At 46.3% G+C, this 27,872-nt stretch overlaps 4 protein-coding genes across 5 annotated transcripts in view; 2 read left to right on the top strand and 2 right to left on the bottom strand.

Annotated features, from left to right (window-relative positions):
• AVIL (advillin) overlaps nucleotides 1-6,167 on the top strand; it is a 23,289-nt gene extending 17,122 nt beyond the window's left edge. Inside the window, exons 19-20 of the mRNA XM_015073253.3 lie at nucleotides 989-1,105; nucleotides 2,732-6,167. Of these exons, the coding sequence (XP_014928739.1) occupies nucleotides 989-1,105; nucleotides 2,732-2,845 (231 nt within the window). The 3' untranslated portion in view covers nucleotides 2,846-6,167. The remainder of the gene's footprint in view (nucleotides 1-988; nucleotides 1,106-2,731) is intronic.
• TSFM (Ts translation elongation factor, mitochondrial) lies at nucleotides 4,219-23,829 on the bottom strand. The gene is made up of 7 exons (XM_027071378.2): nucleotides 23,591-23,829; nucleotides 16,269-16,442; nucleotides 15,802-15,975; nucleotides 15,064-15,192; nucleotides 11,600-11,722; nucleotides 7,072-7,159; nucleotides 4,219-4,755 (listed from the first exon to the last, which is right to left on the bottom strand). The coding sequence occupies exons 2-7, from the start codon at nucleotides 16,323-16,325 to the stop codon at nucleotides 4,349-4,351; spliced, it is 978 nt and encodes a 325-aa protein (XP_026927179.1). The 5' UTR covers nucleotides 16,326-16,442; nucleotides 23,591-23,829; the 3' UTR covers nucleotides 4,219-4,348.
• Nucleotides 17,341-25,533, bottom strand: EEF1AKMT3 (EEF1A lysine methyltransferase 3). The gene is made up of 4 exons (XM_015073250.3): nucleotides 25,410-25,533; nucleotides 23,824-24,049; nucleotides 23,591-23,702; nucleotides 17,341-18,426 (listed from the first exon to the last, which is right to left on the bottom strand). The coding sequence occupies exons 2-4, from the start codon at nucleotides 23,998-24,000 to the stop codon at nucleotides 18,035-18,037; spliced, it is 681 nt and encodes a 226-aa protein (XP_014928736.1). The 5' UTR covers nucleotides 24,001-24,049; nucleotides 25,410-25,533; the 3' UTR covers nucleotides 17,341-18,034.
• On the top strand, nucleotides 24,271-27,872 carry METTL1 (methyltransferase 1, tRNA methylguanosine). 2 transcript variants are annotated; one of them, XM_053226433.1, is made up of 6 exons: nucleotides 24,271-24,729; nucleotides 25,443-25,606; nucleotides 26,568-26,752; nucleotides 26,843-26,956; nucleotides 27,116-27,217; nucleotides 27,381-27,872. In XM_053226433.1, exons 1-6 carry the CDS (start codon nucleotides 24,620-24,622, stop codon nucleotides 27,534-27,536), a joined length of 831 nt encoding a protein of 276 aa, XP_053082408.1. In that variant the 5' UTR covers nucleotides 24,271-24,619; the 3' UTR covers nucleotides 27,537-27,872. The 2 variants fall into 2 exon arrangements, with proteins under 2 accessions (XP_053082408.1, XP_014928735.3); XM_015073249.3 differs by having other exon boundaries at nucleotides 24,271-24,732.

The raw sequence follows: 27,872 nt of genomic DNA, 5'->3' as shown, positions 1-27,872 counted from the left end.
CAACGGTGAGAAATAAATGTTTGCTGTTTAAGCTAAACAACAAACAAAACGAAAACGACAAAAACAAAAACTAATTTTATTATTCAAGTCTGTTATTTGGGACAGATTACAATGACTGGTGGTATTTTTCATAAACAATAAGCTTTTAACCTACGTGATATGCTTACCGATTTCTGACAGTCAGGTCCACAGAAACTCAGGCCATTACCCCCGTTTTAATGGCTACAGGAAGTGGAGCCTCTGGCCAGGAATCCAACATTTCTTTAACATCAGGATGAGTACATGGTACCAGGTGTCCAAACCATCTGCAATTCTATCCTTTGTGCTCTACAAACTCAAGATTCCAAAACTGATGGTGATGTAGTATCTTTAAAATATATGTAGGAATAGTATGACTTCAGGGCTCCTGGGTGGCTCAGTCAGTTAAGCGTCCTGACATTGGTTCAGGTCATGATCTCACGACTCATGAGTTCGAGCCCCGCATCGGGCTCTGTGCTGGCAGCTCAGAGACTGAAGCCTGCTTCAGATTCTGTCTCCCTCTCTCTCTGCCCCTCTCCCGCTCGCATCCTGTGTATGTGTGTCTCTCTCTCAAAAATAAATAAACTTTAAAAAAAAAAAAAAAAAGAATAGTATGACTTCAATTGAGAGTCATTTAAAGGCTGGAAATGTAGAGCTTAAATACAAGTGCCAAAAGAAGGTATGTGATCACAGTATTTAAATGAGATGTAGGCACAGCGTTTATGCCAAAATGGCTATACAGGATTTACCCTAGACTTAATCAGTTTTCCCCAGAAGGACCCCAAAATCTGAATATTTCAGCTTCCCAGATGATTCTGACATGCAGTCAGCTTTAGGGACCATTGTTCTAAAAGGTGATCACAAAGGGTGCAGTGGTGTAAGCCGAAATATTAAATGTTATACATACAGAACTTCAATTGCACTGAACCTGAACAGTCTTTTATCCCGTCTACGTTCTTACCTTGCCCAGGACATGAGGAATGCAACCCTCTCCCTGAATTCTGAGCCAAAATATTACCCTATAGAAGTTCTGTTGAAAAATCAAAATCAGGAGCTGCCCGAGGATGTGAACCCTGCCAAAAAGGAGGTAAGTAGCTAAAGGAGCTGCGTCTAATGTGAGTGGAGCTCTCCATGAGGAAAGCACCTGTCTCAATCTACGGCCTAGGAGGACAGCTCTGGCACATTGTAGGCCCCTCAACAGACATCTGAGCTACCCAGTAGCTCAAGACAATACCCCAGGCTTTTTTTTTTTTTTTTAATCACCTGTCATAGCAACCCATCAGCTAGCCTCTGCCCCCTCCCCTCCATCTCTCTGCTGTCCAGCCATCATGGACGACTGCAATAGTCCCCCAACTGATTTCCACCCTTGTCCCTACGATCAGTTCCCCACATAACAGCCAATAGGCTTTTAACACAGGTAACACTGTTCTGCTCGAAACACCTCACGTGGCTTCCCACTGCAATTAGAACAGAATCCAAAATCCCTTCTGTGGCCTCCAAGGCTCTACACAGCCTGGCCCCTGCCCACCTCTCTGATTTCACCTCATCGACCACTGCCTTCTTCACTTCCCACCCCCTCCGGCCTGTGGCTCCCTTTCTGTCTCAAACCTGCTCATCCCAGCCTTCAAGCCTTTACACTTGCTACTGCTCCCACCCAAAAATACTTTCTTCTCTCAGATCCTCACAGAGCCAGCTCCTCCACACTGTTTAGGCCTCAGCTTCAATGCCCACCCCCGGAAAGACCTTCCCTGACCACCCCGTCAAATACTGCTTAAGAGTAAGCTCCTTGTCTGTCTCATTCGCCACCACATTCTCCGCTTTTCAGCACCTGTAACAGTTCCTGCCACAAGCAGGCCCTCTTTAAGTTTTGGCTGAGTGAATGAACACGTTGAATTAATTAACTCATTTTCCCCTTGAAGGAGTTGATTTGGGAAGGGCCTCTGGGTTTCCCCCAATGTCTTACCCAACCAACTCTTAAGTATCTGAACTACAACTTTCTTGAAAACAGAGGCCGTACCTTCATTCAGACAGAAAATATTCAGTAAGCATCAATAAATAAACGTTAGGAGAATTTTATGCGCTCAACAAGATCCACTTGATCATGCATTTGGAAATGTCTGGTTAGGGATGCCTGCGTGCCTCAGTCGTTTGAGCGTCCAACTCGATTTCGGCTCAGGTCACGATCTGTGGTTCGTGGGATGAGACCTACGTCGGGCTCTGTGCTGACAGTGAGGAGCCTGCTTGGGATTCTACCCCCCCCCCCCCCCCCCCCGCCCTTCTCCTCCCCTGCTCACACACACGTGCACACGCTCTCAAAAATAAACATTAAAAAAAAAAAAAGAAAATGTCTGGATAAAAATGGTAGATAAGGGCATGAAGCACGGAAAACCATCACTCAATTCAATTCTCCATTCAGCCAAAACCTAATGTCTAGAATTCATCATATATAACCCATTCTTGTTCTTCTGGAAAAAAACTGGTGCCGGGTGGGACCATGAGAGCAGCAAATCCAGTCAGCTTCTCCTCTGGCCAAAATGAGACCCCACAACCTAAGAACTCTTCAATGAGTAATTTAAGTCTATTACGGACTTTCTGAAAACTTCACTCTCTTTCCCGCTTCAAAGACACTCTCTGGCTCTACCCTCCCCACTTCTGCTGGCATTGATAGGTGCCATGTTTTCCTTCTAACTGGAGACTCTGTTTTCTCTCTTAGAATTACCTCTCTGAACAGGACTTTATTTCTGTGTTTGGCATCACAAGAGGGCAATTTGCTGCTCTGCCTGGCTGGAAGCAGCTCCAAATGAAGAAAGAAAAGGGGCTTTTCTAAGGCAAGAAGCTATATGCCTACTGCAAGACCACAGAAGAGAGCAGAGCGTGCCAATATCAGGAAAAGAATTTACCTGCCAATTTTTGCCTGATAGCCAGCTCCTTAAGTCAGATGCAAATCACAGCATGTTCTCCATTTTTCTCATCCCTGCATTCCTTGTTACATACCTAAAATGTTAAATACTCAGTTTTCGATTTTTGTGGCCTTCGGGCGTCCCAGCAGAAAGCACTAAACCTGCATCATGAATCCACTGAAGTCAAAGTAAGAGGAAAAAAAAAACGAAGTTTAAAGCGTTTAATAATGGGGCAAGGACGCACATTGGTTTTAAATGTTAAGATCAGGGGGCACCTGGGTGGCTCAGACGGTTAAGCGTCAGATTCTTGGTTTCAGCTCAGGTCATGATCTCATAGTTCGTGAGCTGGAGCCCAAAGTCCGGCTCTGTGCTGACAGCGTGGAGCCTGCTTAGAATTCTCTCTCTCCCTGTCTGCCCCTCCCTCCCTCGCTTGTGCGTGCTCTAATAAGTAAACTTTAAAATAAATAAATTTTAAGATCCGTATTTCCGAAATCAGTTTAACCCACCAATCACCGAAGTTATTTGCATATATACCCCAAGTCAAAATCCAAATGCCCAGATCTGTATGTGCCAGAGATTTTTAACTTTTCAAGTAAAGATATCTGTATGAGAAAATAGTTCTTTTCAGTATTTGGGGTTTGCCTCTTACGGTGATTATTTTGTTATGTTGGGAGAAATGTCTCCACTCTCGGGTATAAAGAGGCACTGCTGAGTGAGTTCTCGGGATAACTGGACCACTGTACGTCCTGTTTCTGGCACAAGAATGCCAAAATCTGCCTTCCAGCTGTCCAGGAAACCTCCGTCCCCACCCATCTACACTCCCATTATCCAAAAGACAAATAGAGCCATGTGGTACTGATTTTAGTAATGAGGCCAGCCCAGCATGTATACCACTGCAGAGAGCCTTCAAAGCACGCTACAGACATCAACAAAATGAACCACATTTTCCAGACAACTACAAGTCTGAGTCAACAATTCCCCAGGAATCCATGTGGCAGAAGTAATGTAACTGGGGAAGTTCCAGGATAGAAGCACAGTCTAAAGCAGAACAAGAGTCCCAGGTCACAGAAGCAGTAGGATAAACGGAGTCAGACATTTTAGGGATAACGCTGGGGGAAGCAGCAGCATGACTACACCTGCCTGTCCCCGCAGATGCTGTCGGTCACCTCAATAAAGCCCACCTGTTGTTTTCTACAACTTCCCACAAGTAAGGACAGAAAAGCTAAAGTCAGCATTATGCAAACAAGGAAAAGATTCTACTCTTATTATGTAATTTTATTTAATAACTTTACCCTTTGAGTATATCGCTTCATTATAAATGCAAATGAAAAACAAATTCTGGGTTTGAAGACGCTCAGGAAATAACTTCTCTTCATAACGATGTCTGGAGCTAAGAATAAGCATTTCCTCCCAGGCCAAGTCTCTGGAACCTATTCAGCTTCTGCTGCCTCTTCACCTTCTCCACATTCAAACCGCACAAAGTCTACTACAGACACCCCTTGAGGCTGCACATACTGTCCCAATGTGATGGAGGGATCCAGCAAGTATGGCTGAGACAACATCTTGGTTTCCGCCTCTCCCCCAGGCTCATCATCCAAAGAGCCGACAGAGAGAGGGGCCATGCCCACCACATGCTGCCCAAGGCGGCGGCCAAGGTCTTCGAGGTTTGCTCTCCGCTCAGATGTCTCGCAGATGACCAGGGCCCCGTACTTCCCCAGCACCAGGTTGTGGGGCGAGGGGCTGTGCATTGCTCCGTGGACATAAGAGCCAACATAGAACCCAGCTGGCACCTTCACCCATGCAGCTCGTTTAAGGGTCATGTTTTCTCCCAGTTTCCCTATAAGAAAGCAAAAGCAGATAACACACTTCCAGGAGATAATGACTGTGGTCGTACCAAAATATGCATAGAGATGGTCAAGTCTGGAAGACAGTCCTCTGCACGCATACTGTGGAAATGCTTTAAGATGGAAAGATACCATCTGCAGTTGAAAGAGGAAAAGGTGTGTAGGCGGGTGGGGGTGGGAGAAATAGAGAACACCTTTATGGAGCACCAACTATGTGCCACCCTGGGATTTAAAAACACAGGCTAGGGTGTCACACAGTTCTGCCTCTTACCGGCTATATGACCTTAGGCAACCCACTTAAGGACATAACCCCATTTACTAATTTATCAAGCCTTGGTTTCCTCCTCTGTAAGATGGAGAGGACACTGCTTAAGATAACCGGAAAGCAAGGTTCTTAGGAGAAATACACAAAGTAACATATGTAAAAGCACATAACTACAGTATCTAGCACGCAGAGACACTCAAATGCAGGCTATTGTTACTACCTTAAACTTAGGCTTAGAGACCTCAAGCTACCCGCCCAAGGTCACACAGCAGAGCTGGAAGTAAAACCCACATCTCAGTCCAAAGCAAGTAAGAGTTTTCTTCCTCCCCAAATTACCATCCCTTCCGAAAATCACCGTTAACTGACACAGACAACTCTTCGTCATCGTCCACTGTATCAGGAAAAAGTCCACAACTCTAAAAGCCCCAGAAAATCCAAAACCCCAAGTCATCAGATAGTTTCAACTTCCTCCCATCAGAAACAAAAAGGCAACATTTTCAGAGTTGTTTTTAAGAACCAAAAATGGGGCATCCGGATTGTTCAGTTGGTTAAGCATCCAACTCCTGGTTTCAGCTCAGGTCATGGTTTCACAGTTTGTGAGTTTGAGCCCCACGTCAGGCTCTGTGCTGGCAGCATGGAGCCTGCTTGGGATTCTCTTTCTCCCTCTCTCTCTTTCTGCCCCTCCCCCACGCCCATCTCTCTCAAAGTGAAAAAAGAACTTTTAAAAAACTTATTAACAAACAAAAAAAACAAACAAACATGATTCCAGTTTTCCCTGTCTCTAACAGAAATTGAAATAAGCTAAAAGGTAGGAAGGAGCAGAAGACCCCAAAAGGGATCTGGGTATATATCCCTGCATTAGCCATAGTTCTATCTAAGAGTCTTCAAGGGGGGAGTATCCAGAAATCAATCTTAAAACTACTTAAAACTACTCAAAGCATCTCAGAGCGCCTGGGTGGCTCGGTTGGTTAAGTGTCCAACTTCGGCTCAGGTCATGATCTCATGGTTGTGAGTTCGAGCCCCACATCTGTGCTGACAGCTCAGAGCCTGGAGCCTGCTTCAGATTCTGTGTCTCCCTCTCTCTGTCCCAGCCCTGCTCATGCTCTCTCTCAAAAATAAACATTAAAAAAAAAAAAAAAACTACTCAAAGCATCCAAACAACAGTTAATTCTCAGAAATTGACATGGCTGAAACACCCAGTTCTTCCAGAATTTCTTAATAAGTCTCATTCACAGCTGTCTGCCTGGTTTCTCATCTATGACTCACTGAATTATACATACTTCAAGATAACCTGATAAAAACAGAATTGATGCCTTGACTGGAAACGTCGGATGAGTAGTAAATTCCCAGCAAGCTCAACCCCATCCCTACTTCCCTGCTTCCATCAAGGACATGTAGAAAGAAAGCAAAATCCCCACCCGTTCTGGCACAATGACCGAGATGGGGTGCTTGCAGCCAGTGGGTTCTGAGAGAACGTACCTTCACAAATTCAGGATCAGATTGTTCTAAAAAAGAGATGAAATTCCTACACACGACACCCCAAAATATTCCTGGATCCCTCCATAAAGAAGGTGAGATGACTTCTGATGTACTGTTTCTCCCACAGTGTAGAGAGAGAAGTAGTCAACTGGAAGGTGCCAAAGGCCATCCCTGCCTAAAGACATGCTTATTAGTTTGGTCAGTAAAGTGAGGCCTGCAGTGCCGAAAATGATTGTGATTAGCAGCAAATAGCCAAAAAACTAAAATTTTTGCATACAAAGCTAAATTCTTTTAAAGGAATTTCAAAATTCTGACCACACTGGGACCCCAAGGTAACAAATGGCTGGAGCTTGGTAATGGTCGCGTTCAGCAGAGCGTGAGCTTTTCAGGGAGCCTACAGCTCACTAATATCTACCACACAACACGACCCACTTCCCACATTCGTAGTATCTGACCCATGTAGGCACATGAGTTTGTGATTCTTGATCTGGGTGTGGAGAATACCAAAGATACCATGAGATCCAGTTCTCAACTTCCAGTTCCCACAATCCTTACAAATACTTACCAATTGCTAAGGCTAGCTGATCCTTGAGAGAGCCTTCGGTCTCAGGCCCAGCGGGAAGTTCAGAGAGCTCGGAGGAATTCAAGAAGCCCTTAGCGCATAAAGAAAATGAATGAATCAGTTCTGTCCTATTTAAATGATCAAGAGTCTAGGCAAAAATAGCGTATTTCTCAAAAAATGATTTAAGACAACTACGTACAAATGAATGTTTTCAATAAGCCAAAGATGTAACAGTTCCATTTTTATAAATATTTTATTCTATCACCGCACCACCCCCAATTCCATCCCAATCCCATCCTCTGGCCTAACTTTTTAAATTGTAATTTCCCAGATACCAAGAACAGTATTTTCAAACAATCATAAAACGTTAAAGCTCAAAGACTGGTTGAATAAACCACGGCACGGCCACATAGTGGAAAACCATGCTGCTGGGAGAAAGGACAAAGGAAAGAAAGATCTGCAAAGGCTGCTATGGATTATTTCCAGGATACAGTATTAAGTGAAAAAAGCAATTTAAAAGAGCACATGTACAGTATACCACCATTTGTATAAGAAACTAGTATTTATATAAATATGCTGAGTTTTGCAAAAAAAGGTAAAGGAAAACCAAAAACCGATGAAACTGGTTATCTACAGGAGCGGACAAGAATATGGTACAAAGGAGAGAAGTAGCGAGAGATCTGTGTGTGTGCATTACAGTTTTAACTTTCAGAATCTTGTGAATGTTTTACATATTTGAAAACAAAATTAGATTAAAGAGAATTCTGAGGTAAAACCGAAACTGACTAAACAGAAACCTACGACTAACTATATTTCAAACGAATAACGTAACTTCACAGAAAGGGGAAAAAAACTAATCCAAGTAACTTTCAGAATAGTCCTTTGACCACATAAGTGTAAAGACAAAAAAAAGAAGATCAAAGAAATCTTGAACTCAATAGGTTTGTTATTTGCAGTGGTCAGGTATAGAAACTCTAAAGCAATTTAGTGTGTATTATACCAATGGGTAAACAAGTAAACATACTGAAGTTGCTAAGAGCCAAGTGTACTAACTGTGAGAGAAGAAAGATACAAATATAGAATGGGGGAAGGAAAGGAAGAACCCTGTGATGCAGGATTAGGATACACACGGACACACACAGACCCACACTCTCTCTCTCTCTCTCTCTCTCTCTCTCTCTCTCTCTCTCTCTTCCTGGATCTCTCTGCTGAAAGAGCATAGCAGCAATGACATCTCAGTCGAAATAAGCATATGTAATGACCAGATCTTGGTTTCTAAAAACTATTCCCCCATTAAAAAGGATCAGGACTCCTTGGAGAAGTGGCCAATTCCACGGGTGGGGCAAGGAAAGTATGACATAGGCCCAAAGTATCTTGTTATGCCACAAAGTAAGGAAATATTCAGAAAATAATGAGCACATATTCAAACGGTCAGTACAGCCAGCTTGCACTGGCCAAATCCAGGGATAATTTGAGCATCAAACTAAATAATGGATCATATAATGAATTACGACATATTGTATAAAATAATCCATGCATTGATGCTAGTACTAAGTAAATCACTAAACACAGGGAGAAGTCTTTCTTACGGTAGAATGCCAACTGATAAAACTAATACATGTAAAAGAAGCTGTAAGAGTTAAAAATATAACCATTACGCAACTATCATAGTAATAAATGACCCTGACATGGGGCGCATGGGCGGCTCAGTCAGTTAAATGTCCGACTTCTGCTCAGGTCATGATCTCACGGTTCGTGGGTTTGAGCCCCACGTCGGGCTCTGTGCTGACAGCTTGGAGCCTGGAGCCTGCTTCAGATTCTGTGTCTCCCTCTCTCTCTGCCCCTCCCCCATTCACACTCTCTCTCAAAAAAAGATAAAATAAAAACATTAAAAAAAATTTTTTTTAATAAATTAAATAACTGACCCTGACAAGAGTCAGTGGATGCTAATACTTTCAGGTAAGTTTTTTGGGGAACTGGACATTTACATAGTCTCAAAGAATCTCCCACACAGATTACTTGTTAATTACAAAGAGGAACAGAATAACTTTACACCCTAACCAAGAAAAGATCAAAATTAACATCAATAATGGGACCAACAGTCATTACATGCTTCCTGATATGATATTCTGAGAAAAATTCAGGATAACTTATTAAATATTCATGCCAAGGGGCACCTGGGTGGCTCAGGGGGTTAAGTGTCCGACTTGGGCTCAGGTTGTGATCTCAGAGTTTGTGAGTTCAAGCCCCGCATCGGGCTCTGTGCTGACAGCTCAGAGCCTGGAGCCTGCTTCGGATTCTGTGTCTCCCTCTCTCTCTGCCCCTTTCCCACTCATGTTCTGTGTCTCTCTCTCTCTCAAAAATAAATAAGCATTTAATATTCATGCTAAAAATCTATACTCTATGAAGAAACATCAGACAAACCCAAACTGAAGATTATTCTGCAGTACTGTCCTAAACCCTTCAAAAATGTCAATGGGGGCACCTGGCTGGCTCAGTCAGAAGAGTATGCTAACTCTTGATCTTGGGGTTGTAAGTTCAAGACCCGCCGTGGATGTGGAGATTATTTAAAAACAGAATCTTTTAAGAAAAAAAGGTCAATGTAATGAAAGACAAAGGCTGAGGAACAAAGAAAGGAGACTAAACAGACATACAACTAATTGCAATACACTTAATTCCAACTGTACTGCACTGTCCTGGAACAGAAAAAAAATTGCTAGCTGGCAAAATATCAATGTTATCATATATTATGTAAATAAAAATATTGTATCAATGTTTAAATTCCTAAATGTGATTACTAAACTGTGGTTACATAGACGAATGTTATTTTCAGGAGACAATGTGTTCAAGGGGAAAAGGGTCTTGATGTCTGCAACATACTTGCAAAAAGTTTTGAAATAGTGATGGGACTCCTGGCTGGCTCAGTCAGTTGAGCATACGACTCTTGATCTTGGGGTTGTGAGTTCGAGCCCCACATTCACTGTAGAGATTATTTAAAAATAAAATCTTAAAAATAAAATCAAATAAAAGTCATAATAACAATAAGATGTATATAAAGAGTAATAAAGCAGGGCGCCTGGGTGGCTCAGTTGGTTGAGTGTCTGACTCTTGATTTTGGCTCAGGTCATGATCTCATGATTTGTGATTCTGCTCTGACAGCGTGGAACCTGCTTGAGATTCTCTCTCTCCTCTCTCTCTGCTCCTCCCTTGTGCGTGCACTCTCTCTCACTCAAATAAATAAGCTTTAAAAAAAAAAAAGTGATAAAGCAAATGAGTCAAAATGTTAATAAATGGTGAATCTACATAAAAATACAAGTAGCTTATTGTAAAACACTGGCAACTTTTCTGTAAGTCCGAATGTTTTTCAAAACTAAAGTTAAAAATGGGTTGTCTGGGTAGCTCAATCAGTTGAGCATCCCACTTTGGCTCTGGTCATGATCTCATGATGGTTCTTGAGTTTGAGCCCTGCATCAGGTTCTCTGCTGTCAGCTCGGAGCCCACTTCGGATCCTCTGTTCCCCTCTCTCTCTGCACCTTCCTCTGTTCACGCTCTCTCTCTCAAAAATTAACATTAAAAGGGGGGGGGGGCACCTGGGTTGCTCAGTCAGTTAAGCATCCAACTCTTGGTTTCAGCTCAGGTCATGATCTCATGGTTCGTGAGCTTCAGGTTCTCTCTCTTTCCCTCTCTCCCTGCCCCTTCCCTGTGCACACTCTCTCTCCCTCTCAAAAATAAATACACTTTAAAAAAAATTAGAACTTGTAGCTCAAGTGGCTCATCTACTCAATACTCAATAATCACCACATGGTTTTCCATATAATGACTATTTAATGCCAGTAACAATTAACAGTTACTATGAGCTCTCAAGAGAAGGATAAATAGGAGGAAAAAGGTGGTACTAAACATAAAAAAACTATTTTGAGCAGTTGGTTTGTTTTTGCCTTAATAGTAAGGATGAACCAAAGGTAGACTGATATAATTCCATCCTGATCCTCTTTGGACAAGAATATGCCTATTCTCCTAAATTGTGCCTTCTCCAATACCTGTATTTAGAAATCCTCTCTAGGCCAATTGTAAGTATAGTTATTTATTTAAACAGTCTTCATTATTTAAGTTACCAGAACCAATTTTGTGTTTTCGGAATACAAAGCTTCCCCTGACTTGACAGGCTCTGCCCCACTGGCATTCATTCATTCAACACAGATTTAATGAGCCCGAACCAAATGCTGGGCCCACTCCTCTTTCACCAGACACACAGTAGTGAAAAGACAAGTTCTCACATTCTGTTGGGAAAGGCAATATATAAATAAATAAAAACACAGTATGTAAATATGTAACAAAAAATTTTAAATGAAGCAAAATAAGGGAATAGAGCAACAGGAGGAACGATACTCCTCTCCAAAGAGAGAACATTTAAGCAGGGACAGGAAGCAAGGAAGGGACCCATGAGAATGTCTGAAAAAAGAGAACAGCAAAGACCCGAAGAAAGGGGTGTGTGTGCAAACCCAGCATGTTGACAGTCCCCACAACTCACTTTACTGTATGTGGAGAGCTGATCCTTTAGGTTCTGACAATGCAACAGGGTGCCCAGGGCTACTTGCTGGACCAACTGCTGAAATTTTATATTTCTGGAAACAAAATCTGTCTCACAGTTTACCTGTGGGAACAAAGTTACATGGCTGTGTAAGCTGTTCACTGATGGTTTCCCAAAGTGCCTTAAGATTGCAGAGTAAACCAAGGTACTGTAGAACAAGCTGCAGGCTCAACAAGACAGAAATAAATGACCCCAGAATTTAATTTTTTTTCTCTGACTTATTTCACCCAGCATAATACCCTCCAGTTCCATCCAGTTCCATTTCCATCTTGCAAATGGCAAGATTTCATTCTTTTTCATTGTCGAGTAATATTCCATTTTGTGTATGTATGTATACACACACACACACACACACACACATCTTCTTTATCCATTCATCAGTCGATGGACATTTAACGACCCCAGAATTTTAAAGCTGCAGTTCCTCTCCTAGCTTGAAGTCAGAAACTGAATGAAGCGGTTCCTGCTCTGCCAGTGAATTAGCAATGACCCACACATTCAAAAGATGGTTCCATGGTGTCCCCAAACGATTCATTACGAGTTCACTACTTGCCTGTGGCTGTAGGCCTTCATCACCTCATTCTCCAGCCTCCTCCAACACCAAACCACTTTGGCTGTCAGCGTGCCTATCTCCTTTTCTCACTCTATACTAATCCCCATCTGATTCTTCGCCAATTAAGGCCCCTAAACCTCCTCTAAAACAGCTACTTGGGCCGCCTGGTTGGCTCAGTCAGTTAAGTGTCCAACTTTGGTTCAGGTCATGATCTCATAGCTCGTGAGTATGAGCCCCACATCGGGCTTTCTGTTGTCAGTACACAGCCTGCTTCTGATCCTCTGTCTCCCTCTCTCTCTTCCCCTCCTCCACATGCTCTCTCTCTCAAAAATAAATGAAAATTAAAAACAAACAAACAAAAAAAACCAGCTACTTGCTATCCATCAACTAATTAATATAAATTCCTGGCTTTAAAATCTGTTCCAGGAAACAATCCATGAAAAGGTGTAAGGCTACAGGAGACTCACATTCAGAAGCACAGGTGTGCCCCACTATCCAAAAGTAGTGTTCCTATAAAACTTTTCGTAAGCTAAAATGGCACAAAGCGGAAAAATCAATTACCATTCATTTATATGGAAATGGATGCACAAAATAAATGCACATAAAGCACAGATGCTCACAAAGATCAAAGCTGTGGTGGCTGGAAGCTGAGTATAGTTCATGGGGGAAGAAGTTTGGCAGGGCAACTCTCACTGCTACAGTATCCCCTGCCTCTTTAATGGCCCAGTGCAAATCCAACACTGAATGCTATTCTCACTTTTTGCCCTTTTTCATAAAAGTGAAAGTACTCTTTAGATTTCCTTTGGTTAATAAAAAACAAAAACAGGTACAAATATAGGTCTTTTGTAAAAGCAGGGTGTGTAACACAAGCTTTTGAAAACTGGGGGATATCTATAATATTCTTGACTGCTGGGCCTTTAATCGTCAACACACCTGTGCATTTCTACACTTATGTGAATTCACAGTAATTGTGGTCTCACCAGTTTATTTTCCTTTTAAGGTTACTTATTTGAGAGAGAGAGGGAAAGAGAAAGAGAGCACACACATGCATGTGGGGGAGGGGCAGTGAAAGAGGGAGAGAGAGAAAATCTCAAGCAGGCTCTGTTCCGTCAGTGTGGAGCCCGACTTGGGGCTCAAACCCACAAGATCATTGAGATCATGACCTGAGCTAAAATCGAGTCAGATGCTTAACCGACTGAGCCACCCAGGTGCCCCACAACAGTTTAATTCCAGCAACCTTTTAGATCTCTTCTTTAAGAATGCAAAGTATCTGGACTTCAAGCTGTATTACAAAGCTGTAATCATCAATACAGTATGGTACCGGCACAAAATCAGACACTCAGATCAATGGAACAGAATAGAGAACCCAGAAATGGACCCATAAACATATGGCAAGCTAATCTTTGACAAAGCAGGAAAGAATATCCAATGAAATAAAGAAAGTCTCTTCAGCAAATGGTGCTGGGAAAACTGGACAGCGACCTGCAGAAAAATGAACCTAGACCACTTTCTTACACCATACACAAAAATAAACTCAAAATGGATGAAAGACCTAAATGTAAAACAGGAAGCCATCAAAACCCTCAAGGAGAAAGCAGGCAAAAATCTCTTTGATCTTGGCCGCAGCATCTTTTTACTCAACACATCTCCAGAGGCAAGGGAAACAAAAGCAAAAATGAACTTCTGGGACATCATCGAAATAAAAAGCTTCTGCACAGCAAAGGAAACAATCAGCAAAACTAAAAGGCAACTGGCAGAATGGAAGAAATTTGCAAACAACATATCAGATAAAGGGTTAGTATCCAAAATCTATAAAGAACTTATCAAACTCAACACCTAAAAAACAAATAATCCAGTGAAGAAATGGGCAACAGACATGAATAGGCAGTTCTCCAAAGAAGACATCCAGATGGCCAACCGACCCACGAAAAAATGCTCAACATCATCACTCATCATCAGGGAAATACAAATCAAAACCACACTGAGATACCATCTCACACCTGTCAGAATAGCTAACATTAAAAATTCAGGCAACAACACATGTTGGTGAGGATGCAGAGAAAGAGGATCTCTTTTGCATTGCTGGTGGGAATGCAAGCTAGTACAGCCACTCTGGAAAACAGCATGGAGGTTCCTCAAAAAACTAAAACTAAAACTACCCTACGACCCAGCAATTGCACTACTATTTATCCAAGGGATACAGGTATGCTGTTTCGAAGGGACACATGCACCCCCAAGTTTATAGCAGCACTATCGACAATAACCAAATTATGGAAAGAGCCCAAATGTCCATCGATGGATGAATGGATACAGAAGATGTGGTGTGTATGTATGTATGTGTGTGTGTATATATATATATACACACACACACATACATACATACATACAAGGAAGTATTACTTGGCAATCAAAAAGAACAAAATCTTGCCATTTGCAACTACATGGATGGAACTAGAGGGTATTATGCTAAGCGAAATTAGCCACTCAGAGGAAGACAAATATCATATGACTTCACTCATATGAGGACTTTAAGACACAGGACAGATGAACACAAGGGAAGGGAAGCAAAAATAATATAAAAACAGGGAGGGGGACAAAACATAAGAGACTCTTAAATATGGAGAACAGAGGGTTACTAGAGGGGTCATGGGAGGGCAGATGGGCTATGTGGGCAAGGGGCATTAAGGAATCTACTCCTGAAATCACTGTTGCACTATATGCTAACTAACTTGGATGTAAATTAGAAAAACAAAACAATATAAAATAATAAAAAAAGAATGCAAAGTATCTACCACAAAGCTTCACACCCAAGAGGTAAGTGCTCCTGGTCTCTGGAATTCGGACAACTCACCTCTACTAATACAGTTGTGTTTCCTTCCTGAAGTAGCCCAATCAGACCTTCTTTAGTTTTTCTGCCATGGAGTTTGGCAGCTCTGCTCCAGCCTTCCTTCTGGGCCTGCTTGTGGAGCCAGCTCTCTGCCTATAAATTGAAAACAGGGCAGATGACGGAGTCACAGAATTTAGAACTGAAAGGGGCTCTACACTACGTTCAGGTTCCCTGATTCTTTCTGCTTCTCTTCAATCCTATAACGGAAACTAAAGTAGTCTTTCATTTACTGGCAGCCTACCGACTGCCAAATACCAGCACCAGCGCCTGGTGCTCTGGATAAACTTAATCTTCACAACAACCCTATGGAGCAGACAACAGCATTTTTATTATACAGACAAGAACAATGCAACTCTGAAAGACTAAGTAAGGTGTCCAAGATCACGGTTTAAGTCCTGGTGGGTCTGACTCCCAAAGCCCACACAAGCCCTGTCGGCTCCAAGCAGCAGGAAACAGCACAGCAGTCCTACTTGGAATACGGATTGTTAACCGTGGGATCCTAAGCTCATTGCTTCTAGGGCCAAAACACAGTAAAAGGGTGAGGTTGTCATTTTAAGCCAGAATCCTATCTAGAGCTGTGCCGTTACGGGTCACTGGGCAGCAGGTCTGATTTACTGCTCCCTGGAAGCACCTCTCTGAGACACTGAGGTCAGGCCCTACTACCCCGCCCCGCTCCGCTCCCCTCGTCCCCCTCCCCCACACCTGTTTGAGATCCCCGCTACAAGCCTCCAGAGCTTTCTTGCAGTTCACAAAGGAGTAACCTGTTTTTCGTCGCAGCTTCAGGAGAAGTTCCTTGCTGGAGGCCGAGGAAGCCAACCTGGGCCCAGTGTGAAATGTGTGCCTGGGCTGAGACGACTGAAGCTGAAGGGGCCCCACCTGCAGGGGTGAGAAGAAAGGTATGAGAAGCAGGAAGCAGCCAGCAGCTCCGGGAGGCCGAAAGCACGTCAGCAGGGACGCCACCTTAGGAGAGACTGGGGCTCGGGGCGGGGGGGGGGGGGGGGGAGGGGGGGGGAGGCAGCCAACCGGGGACTGGACCGCGAAGAAACACTGAGGTCGGAGGAAGGATGGGACGGAGTCGAACGGGGGGACAGAGGAAGGGAAGGGTGCGTTCCAAGCGCACGGGAGATGTGCAAGGAGAGCAGGACGGTGGCGAGGCCAAGACCCCTCACCGGGCAGGTCCCGGCCCGCGCGACCAGGCAGAAGCGCAACGACCGCAGCAGCGACATCTCTCTGGCCCCCGAGCACACTTCCGGCGGCCGGCGCAGCGGTGAGGCCACAGGCCTACGGCGTGGCGGCGGGACCAAACTTCTCCACCTCAACGCGACAAGCGAGGGCAGCGCCACCTGCTGACCGGGGGTGGGCACGCTCGTCAACTCGGCTTCACTTTCCGCAACTGCATTTCACAAGGAAATTACCGCGCCCCCCCCCCCCGCCCTCGGTGAAAATAACGCAAACCGTGAGACAAAGTCGTCGCAAAATAACAATCCAAGACGTGTGGCAACACTTTATGCTTCTTTATTTCCATTCATCTTTCACAGTCATTATATATTTAAGACACGACAAACTGCAAGGTAGGCGGGTGGGTTCAGAAATTTGGCCAAGGTGGCCTAGGGAGGAGGTAGGGGTGGAGTGCCTTCAACAAACCCTGTGAATGCTTGTTGAATGAGCAAAATAGTTGTTGAACATCTACCATATGCCGCGAGGTGTGCTACGCTTCACGGAATTAGAGAGGAGTAAACCCCAGCCCTACCCTCCAAGGTAATCTAATGGCGAGAAAATAGGGAACCGGTACCAATGACCACCCAAGACATACCCATAAGAGGAACAGTGACAGGGTCTCTAGAGAGAAAGAAATCACATCCAAACAAGAGGCTCAGTAAAATCTTTTTTCAGGAAAGAGGCTAAGAGTAATAAAGATTTTGACAGGTAGAAATAGCCCTTCCAAGCAGGGAATCATCAAAAAGAATGAAGAAAGCAGGGAGTTTGGGTGCTGATTTAGGGAACAGAGTAGAGATCTGTAATTTGCCCAGGGGTTGCAGTACACGTAGGAAACCAGTTGAAAATGCAATGGAAGGGTGGTTTGAGTCACACAGGATAGACTGAGCACCAAGCCAAGGCGCTTATTCTTGCTGTAGGCAGCAGAAGCCAGTCACAGCTGATTTTGGAAGATCACAAGAGTTTGATAAATGGCTTGAAGGGGAGAGAATGAAGGCCAGGAGGCCGGAGGAGGTGTTATGGGAAGGAAGGACCGACAGCACTTGGAAACCTAAAGAAAAATCAAAGATGAGAAGAACCTAGTACTTAGTGGTCAGGGCTCTAGCTCGAAAATAGATGAAAGAAGCTAGAGTCCAAAGGACAACTTTGCTGCCTATCCCTGGCTTCAGGGCAGGGAGGACTTGACCCAGTTAGGGCCATGGTCCCACCAGACTCTAGAAGCAAGAAGTGGCTGGTCTGAGGCTTCTTCCTTCCTAGCCCCCACCCCCACCCCAGCAAAAGCCAGAGTTCTTTGGATGCAGAAATGATCTTCTTTCCCTTTAAAAGAAATTCCATTAGAATCTGGAATCCATCCTCCTGGAGCAGGACCAGAAAGGTTCAGTGACAGTCTCTCTGCAGCCACTGCTCTCACCTCCCATTTGCCTCCCCTGCCCTTAGAAATCCTGGACACCCTCCTATCTTCCTCCTCTGAGAACAAGAGCTGGGGACTTCCTTTGTGCTCTAACCCAGTGCTGTTAGGGCTCTGAGACTCCTAGCAAGCAGGCACCTTCCTGCGCTTGCCTAAGAGCATCGGGGCGGGGGGGGGGGGAGGGGGGGGGACAAAAAAGGAGGAAAGAGAGAGGCGAGGGAAACCCATACTTTTCTTCCTTGTGTTTATGGCTTTGGAGATATGGCAGCTTCTTTCTTAGGACAAGGGGTTCAGAGGAACAGAAGGGTGATGTCAAGCAGGTCTTGGTTCCCTGTGCCTGGCCCTATAGATGTTGACATTTTCATCCTCATCCCGCTGGGCCAGCTCCAGTTGGAAATGCTGGGGGAGGAGATGCTGAAAGAAGCTCTCTGTCCCGTGCTCCTCTCTCATCTTGGAGGCCAGATAGATGGTGCCATGGGGCCCGCATAGGTGCTGAAGGGTGCCCAGCAGCAGCGGGAAGGTGGGCTCCAGGTACACGATATCGGCCCCCAGCACCAGGTCATAGTCTCCGGGGAAGACATGCTGGTCAATCCCCCAGGACAAGGCGCGGACCTGGGCCCGGCCTCCAGCCGGCACATTGGCCTGGACGTTGCCCCGGATCTGCTCTAGGGCCAGGGGCAGGTCAGTGATGGTAACATCCCCCCCTGAGAGAGAGGAAGGAGGAGAAATGCAAGTCAGAGGGACCAGTCGAGGGGTCTTGGCTCCTGCCCAGAAGATCCAGAGACCTCAGGGCCTAGAGGACAGTGTCTTGACAGCCCAAAGTGAACATTTTGGCTTTTAGTTACTCTCACCTCCATCTCACCCACTGCCGTTCTCATTACATTCTATAACATCAGCGTTCCCTCTGAGCTAATCTTCAACCTCTCTGCCCAACACACAACAATCAGCTGTCAGCAGAAGACTGGGCAGGACCAAGTTGGACATGGGCTGCGCACCCAGCCTCTACTGACCGAAACCAAACTTCATGGGTCGGGAAAACTTCCCAGAAGACATGACCTCAGCAAGCCTTAAAGAACAAGTAGGAGTTAGTTAGTCAGGTGGAGCCTTCCAAGCAGAGAACAGAAAGTACAAAGGCCTGGTGGTGAGAGGCATGCATATTCAAGGAAGGCTGAATCTTAGGGCATGTGGAAGGGAGGAGAAAAGTGTCAAGACAAGAGAATAATGACGACATGCTGAAGAGACTCAGGCTTGATCCCAAGGGTGGTGGGTTTTATAGGTAGAGGCAGAGAGTGAAGACAATCGGATTAGCACTTCAGAAAGCTTCATTCATGCAAGAAATACAGGTATCGAGCACCTACTAAGTTCTGGCAGTATAGAGGTGAGCAAGATAAAACCTCAGCCTTCCCTGGGTTTTATTTCAGAGTTTTTGAGTTTTATTTTACACTAGGTACTGCAAAACTAATCATGATCATGATGACTGTTACAGAACAGGAAGTACTAAGGATTCCTTTCTTCATTAACATTTGTTAGGTGCCTATATGCCAGGTGCTGAGAATACAGCAGTGAACCAATAAGCCAAGAATCCCTCCACTCATGGGAATTATGGTCTAGTGGCAAAAAGTGGACAATGAATGAACAAGTAAAAGGAATGACACTGCACATCAAATGGTAATAGGCGCTATGGTGAAGCGTTAAGCAGAGAAGGGGGAGCACTGCTTATGGGAGGGGGCAGGGAGTGTGATTTTAAATTGAGTGGTTAGGAAAAGCCTCACTACACACATTATGTTTGGGCAAAGACCTGAAGGAAATGGTGGAGCAAATCATGTGGACCTCTCAGGCTAAAATGTACCAAATGAGGGACTGGTAAGGGCAAAGACCTTGCACCAGAAGTGTGTCCACAGGAAGGCCAGTGGCTGGAGCAGAGTAGGTGAGGAGGAAAGCACGGGCCAGATCCTCACCAGGGCCTTGTAAGGAGGCTGTGAGAAATTTGGCATTTACTGAGGCAGGAAGCTATTGGAGAATTTTAAGTGGAAGAATGGCATAAACTGACTTCAGCTTTAAAAGGATCACTCTGGGGGTGCCCGGGTGGCTCAGTTGGTTAAGCATCCAACATCAGCTCAGGTCATGATCTCGCGGTCCATGAGTTCAAGCCCTGCATCAGGCTCTGAACTGTCAGCACAGATTGAACCTGTTTCAGATTGTGTCTCTCTCTCTCTCTCTCTCTCTCTCTCTCTCTCTCTCTGCCCCTCCCCTGCTTGTGCTCTCTCTCAAAAAAGAAATAAGCATTAAAAATAAATATCTTTTAAAAGGATCACTCTAGCTGCTATGATGAGAAAGGACCACAGAGGGGTAAGGCCAGAACCAGAGACCAGTTAGGAGGCAGCTACAGTGACCCAGGTGAGAGGTGATGGTGGTTTAAACCAGGGCAGTAGCAACATCTCAGAAGTGGTCAAATCCTGAATGATTTTGAAGGTACAGTCAACAGGATTTGCTGACAGATTGAATACGAAATACTACAGAGAGAGAGACAGAAGTTGAGGACGGGTCCAAGATGTTTGACCTGACTGGCTAGAAGACCGAATTGCTATGTACTCAGAGAAGGAAGGCTATAGGAGGAGCAGGACCAGACATGAAGATCATGGGTTCCTTTCTGAACACACTAAGCATGAGATGCCCCCCCAGACAGTGAAGATATCAGTACGCAGGAGGTTCCATAAACAAGTCTGGAGATGGAAAGGAGGGAATTATAGAGTCATCAGCATAGAAAGGTTATTTAAACCCATGAGGTGATGGGATTGCTCAGGAGTGAGTGTAGACTGAAAACAGAAGGGGTCAAAGGACTGCTCCTGAGCCCTGGGACACTCAAACTTCCATTTGTCAAGATAAAAAGAAACCAAAGGAGATTGGAAAAGAGTGCCAGTGAAGTAAGCAGAAGGCAGAGGTGTGGTACTCTAGAAACAAAAGGAAGCATCTCAAGGAGGAAGGGCAGTCATATGCTGCAAAGTCAAGTAAGGTGGTTCCATGGCCGACTCTGGTTGGAAATAAAGTTGGAAATGAAACTCACAACCTTGACTCCTGCAACTGGGGGTGGAAGTGTGGAACAGATGGAGGGAAGAATAGTAAAACAGGTACTACAGACAATGACAAGTAACTCTTTTGAGGAGTTTTGTTGTAAGCAGAACAGAGAAATGAGGTGGTAACTGAAGGAATATGGACAACCAACAGTTTCCTTCTGAGATAGGAGAAAATATACCAGATAGATAGATAGATAGACAGATATAGATATAGATGCGTATGCATGCATAGACATACACACATAGAATGTTCCAGAGAGAAGGAAAAACTGATAATGCAGTGGGACTGGGAGTGGGGAGGAGGTTTGCTGGAACAATGTCTTTGAGCAGATGAGAAGGTTCGGGGTCTTGTGAGAAGTGGAGGGCTTGACCTTAACTAGGGGCACAATGTGTTCATCCATGGTAACAGGGGAGAAGGCAACCCTTAAAAAAGATATAGACAGGTGAGGAGACGTTGTGATAAGAACATGTGGACATTTTCTATGAGAAAATAGAAGCAATCAGAAGAGATGGGCAAGAAAGTCATCAGCTGAGGGTGAAGACGGGGGAGGAGGCATTGGCAGGTTTGAAGGCGAAAAGGTAAGCAACAGATGTTTAGAGGAGTGGACGAATAAGTGGACAAGGGAAGTGTAATAGACTAGCTGGGTGGCAGGTAAGGACTCACCTGAGGTTAGTAACAATAAATTTAAAATGAAACCAGTCAGCACAGTTGTGTATACGCTAGGAGGGCCCACCTTAGCCTGGAGATGGGGATATCAAAGAGGCCTTCCCTTGGAAGGGATGTTTGAGCTGAGCATTGAAGGATGAGTATGAATTAACCAGGTGATCCAAGCACTGCAGACAGAGAGTAGTCTGTGTGAAGGCTCCAAGGATGGGAACATCAAGATAGACTTGAGGCACAGACAGAAGGCCAAGATGTAGCACGAAGAGTACAAGAAGGGAGGGAGGGCACAAAAAGAGTCCAGAGAGGGAGGCAGGACCTTGGAGGCCATGCTACAGGTGTTGGTTTGATCTTGAAAGAACAAGAAGTCATTGAAAGATGGAGGTGAAAGGTAAGTACAACTGCATTCTTGAAGAGATCACTCTGACTGCTGGGTAGAGTGGGCAGAGGTCTAGGTGGGGGCAAGGATTCAAAGCAGAAAGACAAGTTTGACTAAATGTAGTAATCCAGGCAAGTGACGGTGGAGGCATGGACTGAGGAACCATCAGCGTCGATGGAAAAACATGAGGTTCAAGAGGCTTTTAGGACATAAAATCAGTAGGAGTTGAGTAATGGATATGGGGGTGAGAAAAAGGGGCATGTATGTCAAAGGTGATGTCTAGGTTTCCCACTGGGGAGATGATGGTTTGATTAACTGGGATGGGGAAGCCTGGGTTCAGGAAGATCACAAGATCTAATTTAGGCATGCTAAACTTCCCAGGGGAAAGCTGGAAGACACTTGTGAAAACCCAGGGAAGTGGCCTGAACTAGAGATGGGAGGAAGAGGAGCAGACAGTAGGGGAAGTATTAAGGACATATGACCCCCAGGATTGACTGATTGCAGGGATGTGAGCGGGAGAGGGCAAGGGACAAGATGACACCCGGATTTCTTACTTGGCAGCTGAATCAGGGGCAAAGGAGGTGAAGCCAGTCTTCAAGCATATAGAAACAGGTGTTCCCATCCATATTCCACACTTTTCTCCCATTTTAGCATAACTGCACACCTCTTGTCTGCTCATCCGTTGTGGAAAATTACTCTTAACACTCCCTTGGTTCTTTCTCAGCCTGCTGTGTTCACACTGTTCACCTTCTCATTTGGACAGAGCTTTCCCTTGATGAATTCCCAGGGAGTCAAGGGAGACATAGCCAGAGCATGTCCACTGGCTCTGTGCATACATCACCATAATTCCAGTACTGGAACATCTTCTTCTACCTTCCCCACTAGACCATAAGCTCTTCAGGAACAGGAAATCTGTCTTACTCACTGTTGTATCCCAATACCTGGCATGATTCTTGGAACATAGAAGACTCCAAGTACATACTGATTGAGTGAAGAGAAGAATGAATGCCTGCCTCTGGGAAGACCTCCCTGAATGTGACCTAGTTGTATTCCCATGAACAAAGATATTTGCATTGACATCATAAGTGTTTTAAATGAGTGTGTTGGGTGTGAGGTTTTGCCTGTCCGTTAGATTATAAATTAAGGAAATGTTTCCTTTGTAGTTTTGGGTTCTTGACAAAAGTGAGGCAAAACTTCCCTTCCCTTTTCCTTTCCCAAGTCTGTGGTGCCTAATTCCTACCCCACTTCCCACAAAACACACCCTAACGCTCAGAAACTCAAGCTTATTTCTCTTAAGCAGTCAAAGCCTTACAAATCTAAAATATATTCATGATAAAATTATAAAGCACTCCTGAGGTTTAATACATGCAGATTGCTCCCCCTACAGAGTCCCCCCCCCCACATATGCATTTTGACAAACCCCCCCCCCCCCCACATATGCATTTTGACAGCATTGTCCACGAAAGCACAAAGAGCAAAAAGGTGAAAACAACTCCTTCCTCTAAAGCCTGCCCGATTTTTATTCCCGGCCCCCAAATCAACTACCCTGGGTGCTTTCTCTGGCACACAGAAAGATGCGCGCGCGCGCGCGCCCGCGCGCGCGCACACACACACACACACACACACACACACACAGTGTGTTAAAAAGAGACTGATCTGGTTGCAAACCACTCCCTTCTCCCAAGAATCCAGGGAGTGACTATTCCTCCACCACCCAGTCCCCGCCACTCCCTCCTGCCACGAAGTTCACGCACCCTGCAGCGCAGCCAAGATCCCCACGATGCCCGTCCCCGCGCCCAGTTCGATCACTTTCTTGCCTCGGAAATCCACATTTTGACTTTCGAAATAGTTGCACAGGCTCAGAGCCTACGGGGGAAAAAAAGGGAGAGAGAAAAAAAACTGTCGCGGGGACGGCTCCATATGGGAGAGGGGGAGTCGGGGATCTGGACCTCCCCGGGACCCTCGTCCAGAGCCGCCCACTCCTCACCGCGTCCCACACTCGCGCGGCCACTCCAAGGCGGGAGCCGAAGTTCTGTGTGATGCTCAGCACGTGCCCACAGAAAGAGAACCTGCTCTTCTCCGAGTAAGAGTCGGCAAAGAGCCCCACCTCCCGCGGGAACACGGATTCGGACTCTGATTCAGGATCTGCGCGGGTGTCCGCCATCTGGCCGAGAGAGTGCGCGGACACCGCGTCCAGCTCTGGGAACCCGGATCTGAGGCGGGGTAGGGGTGGGGGGCTACGGGTCCACTCGGCTTCTCGGTGGCACCGAGCCCCGCCTCCCCGAGTCCGCCCTCCCTCCTGCACTTTGACTTCCTGGAGGTGGGATGAGGAGCTGCCCCTCCCGCTCCGGTCCCCAGCAGACACCCGACGGGGCCCACGTCGAACCACGGGGGGCAGGCCCTGGCGGACTGGTCCGAGACCCGGGTACGGGGTGGGGGCGGTGGAGCGAGGATCAATTCTGTAGGAAGCGGGGTCCTGGGACCCCTCTCACTTGCGGGGTGCATAGGTGCCTGCAACTAGGATGGTAACCCAGACCACGCAGAAGCGGGCTAAGCAAAGAGGCAGGGTGCCAAGTCAAGCCTTGCCAGTCCAGCGGGAGATCGGTGCCTCAAAGGCGCCCTCGGGCTCTGACCCCCTCCGGCCCTCCGCGCCGAGGGCCACCGAATTCACTCTGGGTCTTTAAAAGGCGGGGTCTGCTCACAACCTGCCTGATGCGTCATTATCGTGCGACTCGGGCCTTGGTCTCCACGTGGGTTCAGTGGAGTAACCCGGAGCGGGGATCATGGCGGGAGCCGAGACTGGGGACGCGGCAGGAGCCGAGGCCCCGCAGCCCCAGAAGCGCTACTATCGGCAACGTGCTCACTCCAACCCCATGGCAGACCACACGCTGCGGTAGTGAGTGAGGGGGACGGGAGGCAAAGGAGGGAGGAATGCTCGCAGCAGCCGGGAAAGACTATTGTGCCGGAACGGTCAGCGGGGTCTCAGACAAGGGATAATCGGCAGAGTGACGTCAGCTTTAGGGGTGGGACGCGGAGATTTGGCGGGGGCGGAGTTGGAGGGTTGGGAGGGGGCGTGGCTTCTGGCCGTAGTCTCAGTGGCGGTGCCAAGTCTGGGGAGAGAAAGTAACTTGCTGAGACTGGACTGATGCAGGCAGAATAGCGTTTCCATCTTTCGGTTTCGTTGATCGGATTTAATAAAAGACAAACATATACATGAATCCCGCCCACCCCTTACTCTGTCCTCTTACCACAAAGCACACAAAAAAGAGTAAGGTCCCGGTGCTTTAGTCAGTCAGTCTCCGGGGGAAGGGGAACTTGTGCCCCAGAAAGGAGAGCTGCCTGACCGGAGTCACATCAACTCCAAGAGGTGGAGATGGACAGGTCAGCAATCAAGAGCCTCATGATGGGCCTATGATTCACACTGGGGGTTAAGGGTGGTTTCCATTGTGTCTCCTAGAGACCACAGGGCCCACTGTTAACAGAATTTTTGAGAAATGCTCTTCCCATTTACCTCCCACCCTTACATATTCGCCCACACACATGTAGTACCACTTCTGCAATGGCATGACCCACCTTCTCACGTCTCTCCTGTCTTCTCTCCAATAGCCCTGTGAAGCCAGAGGATATGGACTGGTCTGAGCTATACCCAGAGTTCTTCGCTCCACTGACTCAAAATAAGAGCCATGATGACCCAAAGGATAAGAATGAAGAGAGAGCTCCGGCCCAAGTAGAGTTTGCAGACATAGGCTGTGGCTATGGTGGCCTGTTAGGTAACATTCTGGCCTTTTCTCTAGGGCAAGGAGAGGCAATGCCTGGGTTCTGCTACCTCAGCAGGTTTGGTGGGGGCCATAGTTGGCCTTTCCCCTTCGGACCAGACACCAGTGCTGTGACATCAGTGTGGAGAGCCTCTACCTTCCCTGTACTCGGGGTCTGTGGCCTTTGCCCTGGAGAAGGGAGGGTGTTGTCTCAAATGCTTCTTAGAACTTGGGTTGTTGTCCTGTCTGGCCCCACCCCGGCCTCACTCCCTACTTGAGCCACTTCACCTGCAAGGTGCCGGGTCAGTGAGCTGGTCAGCACAAGCGTCAGAGATTAGTCACTGTGGCCAGTGATCCTGAACTGTCTTTCTCAGGGATTCCACCATTCTTCCTCCCCTCCCCCCTTCTTCACCAGAACTCATTCTTTCTGCTCTACTCCCATGTTTTCAGGTTACTCTTGTATTGTCTGTATCGTCCCAGTCGTGCATGCCAGGCCATTTCTCTATTTTTATTTTTAATGTTTATTTATTTATTTTGAGAGAGAGACAGAGAGTGTGAGCAGAGGAGGGAGAGAAAGACACAGAATCCAAAACAGGCTCCAGGCTCTGTGTCTCAGAGCCTGACGCCAGGCTCAAACCCATGAACCGTGAGATCGTTACCTGAGCCAAAGTTGGATGCTTAACCGACTGAGCCACCCAGGCACCCCTATTTTTAGTTCCTCCCATAGAGGTAACAGCGTGACAGAGAGAGGAAAAGCATGGTACTTGGTGGCAGAAAACCTTGGTTCAAGTTCCAATTCTGCCTCTTCTTAGCTCTAAGACCTTGGGCATTTCTGACCCTCAGTTTTGTCATCTTCACAATTTACCACAGAGTGTTATGAGGATTAAATGAGACAGTGTGTGAAAACCCTGCACATGTATGAGGTGTATGAAAACCAGTATGAGGTTGACGATTCCATTCTTATTTCTGTGCCCAGTGGAACTATCACCATTGTTCCCAGACACACTGATTCTGGGTCTGGAGATCCGGGTGAAAGTCTCAGACTATGTACAGGACCGGATTCGGGCCCTACGAGCAGCTCCTGGAGGTGGCTTCCAGAACATCGCCTGTCTCCGTAGCAATGCCATGAAACATCTTCCTAACTTCTTCCGCAAGGGCCAGGTGGGGAGGGGCCCCCATGGGTTAGGTTGGTAGGCAGGTGAGGCACGGAGGCCAGGTTTTCAACCCTGTCGATGCATGTCTGTCTCACAGCTGACAAAGATGTTCTTCCTCTTCCCTGACCCACATTTCAAGCGGACGAAGCACAAGTGGCGAATCATCAGTCCCACACTGCTGGCAGAATATGCCTACGTGCTTAGAGTCGGGGTGAGTCGGGAGTAGGAGGGAGGGTGGGGTGAGTGGCCTATTCAGAGACCTTCCACTAAGGATTCAGTGAGGATGCATGTAGGACTCACACCACCTCTCCCATCAGCTCCCCGTTCAATTGCATGCAGCCCCCTGTCTAGAGTGATTTTGCCTGTGCAGGGGCTGGTGTATACCATAACGGATGTGCTGGAGCTACACGACTGGATGTGCACCCATTTTGAAAGGCACCCCCTGTTTGAGCGTGTGCCTCTGGAGGAACTGGTAAGTAGGGGGCCTAAAGGAAATGGCAAAGATGCAGGCCTTTTCCAGAGTGGTTCTGTAGTCTTTGAACCCAGCTCAGTGCCAGGGGGATGAGATAGGAGTCTCAGGGCCAGGGGCAACCTGAAAGGTGGGCAAGGATTTATTGGATTCTTCCTTTTCCCAGACTGAAGACCCCATTGTGGGACACCTGGGCACCTCAACCGAAGAGGGAAAGAAAGTCTTACGCAATGGAGGCAAGAATTTCCCAGCCATCTTCCGAAGAATACAGGATCCCACCCTCCAGGCAGTGACTCCTAATCCCCCCTCTCTTGGCCACTGACTGCTTACCTTGCCTTAGCTTGACCCCTGGACCTTCCGAGCTGAGACTGCCAGGACCAAGAGGCGACAGTCTTTCAAAGAAGTTGGGAAACTGCCCAGGGCAGAAACCTGGGATTCACAACTACCCCTGACCTCACCTTGTTGCCCCTCTACCACCAGCAGAAAGCAAAAGAAACTGACTAGGAAGGTCAAAAGACCTTGAACCAGAAGGGATGTTTGGAAGGATGTGGGGTCTTGCTCTCCCTTAGCACTTCCTTCTCCTTCTGGGATCTCTCCTTCTCAGCTGGAGTGATGAATGGAATTCTCCACTGTCCATCTAAACTGCTTGCTAGACTCA

This window comes from Acinonyx jubatus, chromosome B4, assembly GCF_027475565.1.
Source record: "Acinonyx jubatus isolate Ajub_Pintada_27869175 chromosome B4, VMU_Ajub_asm_v1.0, whole genome shotgun sequence".
In the NCBI taxonomy this organism is placed as follows: Eukaryota; Metazoa; Chordata; class Mammalia; order Carnivora; family Felidae; genus Acinonyx; species Acinonyx jubatus.
The sequence above is the reverse complement of the archived record's forward strand: the minus strand, read 5'-3'. Positions and strand labels throughout refer to the sequence as shown.